Source organism: Mustelus asterias, unplaced genomic scaffold (genome assembly GCF_964213995.1).
Source record: "Mustelus asterias unplaced genomic scaffold, sMusAst1.hap1.1 HAP1_SCAFFOLD_2059, whole genome shotgun sequence".
NCBI classification, from domain to species: Eukaryota; Metazoa; Chordata; class Chondrichthyes; order Carcharhiniformes; family Triakidae; genus Mustelus; species Mustelus asterias.
The window spans coordinates 59,263-65,556 of record NW_027592004.1 but is presented as its reverse complement, the minus strand read 5'-3'; the positions used below and the strand labels follow the sequence as shown (position 1 = coordinate 65,556).

Sequence of the window (6,294 nt, the reverse complement as noted above, 5' to 3'; positions counted from 1 at the left end):
GCAACCCGGAGGAAACCCACGCAGACACGGGGAGAATGTGCAGACTCCGCACAGACAGTGACCCGAGCCGGGAATCGAACCCGGGTCCCTGGCGCTGTTGAGGCAGCAGTGCCAACCCGCTGGGCCAACTCTTTGCAACTAATTCACCATAAAAGTGCTCGGAGACGGCGATGGGGGAATGTTAAAATGTACACAAAAGTCTGTCTTTACAGCGGAAGGCCTGAATCTACATGGCAACAGGGCCCACAGGCGACCGCACGCGAGGTGAGGAAGGGTGGGTAATATTGGCACCAACAGGTCTCCATGGGGAACGGCCGAAAGGCAGCTGCCCGCCTCACCTTGTTGGGGTTGGACCCCGTCACGCCGATGGGATTCAGCAGATCCTCCAGACCATGGGGCACCGGGCCAGAGGTTCAGCGCCATCTTGCCCGACACCAGGTTGTCCATGTAATCAAACAGGTTCACATTCCCCCAGGCCAACGGGCAGTGCTCCTGTGAGAGAGGGAGGGAGAGAGAGAGAGGCAGGGAGAGAGAGAGAGAGAGGCAGAGAGAGAGAGAGAGAAAGAGGCAGAGAGAGAGGCAGAGAGAGGGGAGAGAGAGGCAGAGAGAGAGAGAGAGGCAGAGAGAGAGACAGAGAGAGGCAGGGAGAGAGAGAGAGAGAGGCAGAGTGAGACCGAGAGAGGTAGAGAGAGAGAGAAAGAGGCAGAGAGGAGAGAGAGAGGCAGAGAGAGAGAGAGGCAGAGAGAGAGACAGAGAGAGGCAGGGAGAGAGGGAGAGAGAGAGGCAGAGTGAGACCGAGAGAGGTAGAGAGAAAGAGGCAGAGAGAGAGAGAGAGAGAGGCAGAGAGGGAGAGAGAGAGGCAGAGAGAGAGAGACAGAGAAGAGACAGAGAGAGGCAGGGAGAGAGAGAGAGAGACAGAGAGAGGCAGGGAGAGAGAGAGAGGCAGAGAGAGAGGCAGAGAGAGAGAGAGAGGGGGGAGCAGAGAGAGAGGCAGAGAGAGAGAGAGGCAGAGAGAGAGAGAGAGAGGCAGAGAGAGAGAGAGAGAGAGAGGCAGAGAGAGAGAGAGAGAGAGGCAGAGAGAGAGAGAGAGAGAGAGGCAGAGAGAGAGAAAGGCAGAGAGAGAGAGACAGAGAGAGAGAGACAGAGAGAGAGAGACAGAGAGAGAGAGACAGAGAGAGAGAGACAGAGAGAGAAAGAGAGAGAGAGACAGAGAGAGAGAGACAGAGAGAGAGAGAGAGAGGCAGAGAGAGAGGCAGAGAGAGAGAAAGAGAGAGAGAGAGACAGAGAGAGAGAAAGAGAGAGAGAGGCAGAGAGAGAGAGGCAGAGAGAGAGAGGCAGAGAGAGAGGCAGAGAGAGAGACAGAGAGGGGGAAAGAGGGGGAGATTAACAACATTAATGATCCCTCTGGCGCGGGTTGGATTGAAGGGTAACATTCCAGGGTACAACAGGTGGAATTACCCCGTCCCGCCCGACCTCCACAACCCAAAACTTACTGAGTGAGGGAAAGATGTCCACACATTACAAACAGTTCAGTGAATAGCACCAGGAACGGGCGGGTTGTTGTCCTGTCAGGAAATGTTGGAGAGGATTGAAGCATAGAATCCCGACAGTGCAGAATGAGGCCATTCGGCCCATCGAGTCAGGACAATCCTGCCCAAGCCCTATCCCCATAACCTCATCCTGCTAATCCCCCTGACACTAAGGGACAATTTAGCACGGCCAATGCACCCTAACCAGCACATGTTTCGGAGTGTGGGAGGAAACCGGAGCACCCGGAGGAAACCCACGCAGACACGGGGAGAACGTGCAGACTCCGCACAGACAGTGACCCAAGCTGGGAATCGAACCCGGGTCCCTGGCGCTGTGAGGCAGCAGTGTTAACCCACTGTGCCACCGCGCCACTCAGCTGTTTTATTTATTTGTCACAAGTCGGCTTACATTAACCCTGCAACGAAGTTACTGTGAAAATCCCCCAGTCGCCCCACACTCCGGCGCCTGTTCGGGTAACACTGAGGGAGAATTTAGCACGGCCAATCCACCCTAACCAGCACGTCTTGGGAAAGTTATATAGTGGGCAGACTACAAAAGTTCACTAAAGTTTAGAAGAGTGAGAGGCGACTTGATCGAGACCACTAAGAGTCTGAGGGGTATTGGCAGGGTGGATGTGGGGATGAGGATAACACAGTGGGTTAGCGCTGCTGCCTCTCAGCGCCAGGGACCGGGTTCGATTCCCGGCTCAGGGTCACTGTCTGTGCGGAGTTTGCACGTTCTCCCCGTGTCTGCGTGGGTTTCCTCCGGGTGCTCCGGTTTCCTCCCACAGTCCAAAGATGTGCGGGTTAAGTAGATTGGCCATGCTAAAATTGCGCCTTGCCCCAAGATGTGTGGGTGAGGGGGGATTGGCCATGCTAAATTGTCCCTTGGTGTCCAAAGATGTGTAGGTTGGGTGGATTGACCATGCTAAATTGCCCCTTAGTGTCCAAAGATGTGCAGGTTAGGTGGATTGACCATGCTAAATTGCCCCTTAGTGTCCAAAGATGTGCAGGTTAGGTGGATTGGCCGTGCTAAATTGCCCCTTAGTGTCCAAAGATGCGCAGGTTAGGTGGATTGGCCATGCTAAATTATTCCTTAGTGTCCAAAGATGTGTGGGTTAAGGGGATTAGCCATGTTAAAGTGTCCCTTAGTGTTAGGGGGGGTCACCTACAGTAAATGCATGGGGTTATGGGGATAGGGCCTGGGTGAGAATGTAGTTGGTGCAGACCCAATGGGCCGAATGGCCTCCTTCTGCACTGTAGGGGCAGAGAGCAGCTCCTTTCTCTAGTTGGTTATCCAGCCTGAAGGAGCCGGCGAGATTGCTTCCCTGTCCCCCACGCCCGGGGAGTGAGTCTTTCTGGGGCGATACTTGTTATTAAATAATTGGCTAATTGAATAGGATTGGATCAAAACGTCAGAGCTCGTGGTGGGTCAGACTGCGGCATGTGGGAATCCCTGGAATGTACCACAAATCCACACAAATTCACACACACTCTGCCTGATCCGCTCAGAGCCGCGGAGGAGGGAGCGACAGAATGGTTACACTACCGGGCGCCTCACCAGGCGGACTGGACTAATACTAATCTCAGAATCCCTCCAGTGCAGGAGGAGGCCATTTGACCCATCGAGCCCACACCGACACAGCAACTAACCCCGAGCCTATCCCCATAACCCCACACATTGAGCATGGCCAATCCACCTAACCTGCACATCTTTGGACACTAAGGGGCAATTTAGCACGGCCAATCCACCTAACCCGCACATCTTTGGACACTAAGGGGCAATTTAGCATGGCCAATCCATCTAACCTACACATCTTTGGACACTAAGGGGCAATTTAGCATGGCCAATCCACCTAACCTACACATCTTTGGACACTAAGGGGCAATTTAGCATGGCCAATCCATCTAACCTACACATCTTTGGACACTAAGGGGCAATTTAGCATGGCCAATCCACCTAACCTACACATCTTTGGACACTAAGGGGCAATTTAGCATAGCCAATCCACCTAACCTTCACATCTTTGGACACTAAGGGGCAATTTAGCATGGCCAATCCATCTAACCTACACATCTTTGGACACTAAGGGGCAATTTAGCATAGCCAATCCACCTAACCTTCACATCTTTGGACACTAAGGGGCAATTTAGCATGGCCAATCCATCTAACCTACACATCTTTGGACACTAAGGGGCAATTTAGCATGGCCAATCCATCTAACCTACACATCTTTGGACACTAAGGGGCAATTTAGCATGGCCAATCCACCTAACCTTCACATCTTTGGACACTAAGGGGCAATTTAGCATGGCCAATCCACCTAACCTACACATCTTTGGACACTAAGGGGCAATTTAGCATGGCCAATCCATCTAACCTACACATCTTTGGACACTAAGGGGCAATTTAGCATGGCCAATCCACCTAACCTACACATCTTTGGACACTAAGGGGCAATTTAGCATAGCCAATCCACCTAACCTTCACATCTTTGGACACTAAGGGGCAATTTAGCATGGACAATCCATCTAACCTACACATCTTTGGACACTAAGGGGCAATTTAGCATGGCCAATCCACCTAACCTACACATCTTTGGACACTATGGGGCAATTTAGCATAGCCAATCCACCTAACCTTCACATCTTTGGACACTAAGGGGCAATTTAGCATAGCCAATCCACCTAACCTACACATCTTTGGACACTAAGGGGCAATTTAGCATGGCCAATCCATCTAACCTACACATCTTTAGACACTAAGGGGCAATTTAGCATGGCCAATCCACCTAACCTACACATCTTTGGACTGTGGGAGGAAACCGGAGCACCCGGAGGAAACCCATGCAGACACGGGGAGAAGGTGCAGTCTCCACACAGACAGTGACCCAAGCCGGGAATCGAACCCGGCTCCCTGGCGCTGTGAGGCAGCAGTGCTAACCCGCTGTGCAGCCCTGTTCGTGCCAACCAAATTGTGTCCACAGAGGGGGTGTCCACTGCGCGCGGTGTGGGCGGGCATGGGGGGGGGGGGGGATGGGGGAGTGTACGGCACTGTCCGCTTGCCTGCTCAGTCTTGGCATGTCTACACTGGCAGCAAGCCTCGTGCCCATTTCCCCCGAGGTTCCTACCTCTTTGGCTCCTTTCCTTCCCTTGACGGAGCAGATGGAGAGACAGAGTCGAGCTGCCCGCGGGATGTCAATGAGGTAGATATCGTAGGAGAGCCATTCGTTCCACCTGGGAAGACACCAGCCGGAGAGGGAGAAACATAAACACACAGAACCGTGGTCAACAGTGCCCAGGCAAAGACCCCCCCGCCCCCACCAAACCCCCTACCCCCATCGAGGGACAGACACAGCCACAGACAGCTGACAGGAGGACCGAGACACCAACACGTACAACACGATGAGAGAACCGTCAGGCTACGCAGGCCCCGAACCCCATCTCCTCATCCCCAAAGTCCAGAAGGATCCCAAAACCCACTCCCGCCCTGGAAGCTGCACCTCCCCCATCAAGCATTGCAGTCTGCCATATCCAGGTCACCTGTTCTACACACGATCATAGACTGTCAACAGTGCGGAAGGAGGCCATTCAGCCCATCGTGTCTGCACCCACTCTCCAACAGAGCATCTCACCCCAATCCTATCTCTGTAACCCCACCTTTTTACCATGCTAATCTGCCGAGCAAGCACATCTTTGGACACTAAGGGTCAATTTAGCATGGCCAATCCACCTAACCTGCACATCTTTGGACACTAAGGGGCAATTTAGCATAGCCAATCCACCTAACCTGCACATCTTTGGACACTAAGGGGCAACTTAGCATGGCCAATCCACCTAACCTGCACATCTTTGGACACTAAGGGGCAATTTAGCATGGCCAATCCACCTAACCTGCACATCCCGGGACACGTAAGGGGCAATTTAGCATGGCCAATCCACCTAACCTACACATCCCGGGACACGTAAGGGGCAATTTAGCATGGCCAATCCACCTAACCTGCACATCTTTGGACACTAAGGGGCAACTTAGCATGGCCAATCCACCTAACCCGCACATTCATGGACGCTAAGGGGCAATTTAGCATGGCCAATCCACCTAACCCGCACATCTTTGGACACTAAGGGGCAATTTGGCATGGCCAATCTGCCATCCTTATCTGGTCTGGCCTACATGTGACTCCAGAGCCATAGCAATGTGGTTGACTCTTAACTGCATAGTGGTTCCCACTGCTGCCTCACAGTGACAGAGACCTGGGTTCGATTCTGGCCTTGGGTCACTGTCTGTGTGGAGTTTGCACGTTCTCCCTGCATCTGTGTGCCCATGAATGTGCAGGTTAGGTGGATTGGCCGTGCTAAATTGCCCCTTAGTGTCCCGGGATGTGCAGGTTAGGTGGATTGGCCATGCTAAATTGCCCCTTAGTGTCCAAAGATGTGCAGGTTAGGTGGATTGGCCATGCTAAATTGTCCCTTAGTGTCCAAAGATGTGCAGGTTAGGTGGATTGGCCGTGCTAAATTGCCCCTTAGTGTCCCGGGATGTGTAGGTTAGGTGGATTGGCCGTGCTAAATTGCCCCTTAGTGTCCCGGGATGTGTAGGTTAGAGGGATCAGTGAGGTAAATCGTGTGGGTTTGCGGGAATAGAGCCTGGGTGGGATTGTGGATGGTGCAGGCTCGATGGGCCGAATGGCCCCCCTCGTGCACTGTCGGGATTCTATGATTCGTGGGACATGGGGCGTCGCTGGCCGGGTCCAGCATTCATTGCCCA

The 6,294-nt window shown here is 53.1% G+C and overlaps 1 protein-coding gene across 1 annotated transcript in view; it reads right to left on the bottom strand.

Annotated features, from left to right (window-relative positions):
• Positions 1–210: 210 nt before the first annotated feature.
• LOC144489248 (phosphatidylinositol 4,5-bisphosphate 3-kinase catalytic subunit alpha isoform-like) overlaps positions 211–6,294 on the bottom strand; it is a gene marked incomplete at its 3' end in the record, with an annotated part of 30,629 nt that continues 24,545 nt past the window's right edge. Inside the window, 3 exon segments of the mRNA XM_078207115.1 lie at positions 211–404; positions 406–492; positions 4,661–4,766. Coding sequence (XP_078063241.1) covers positions 211–404; positions 406–492; positions 4,661–4,766 — 387 coding nt within the window.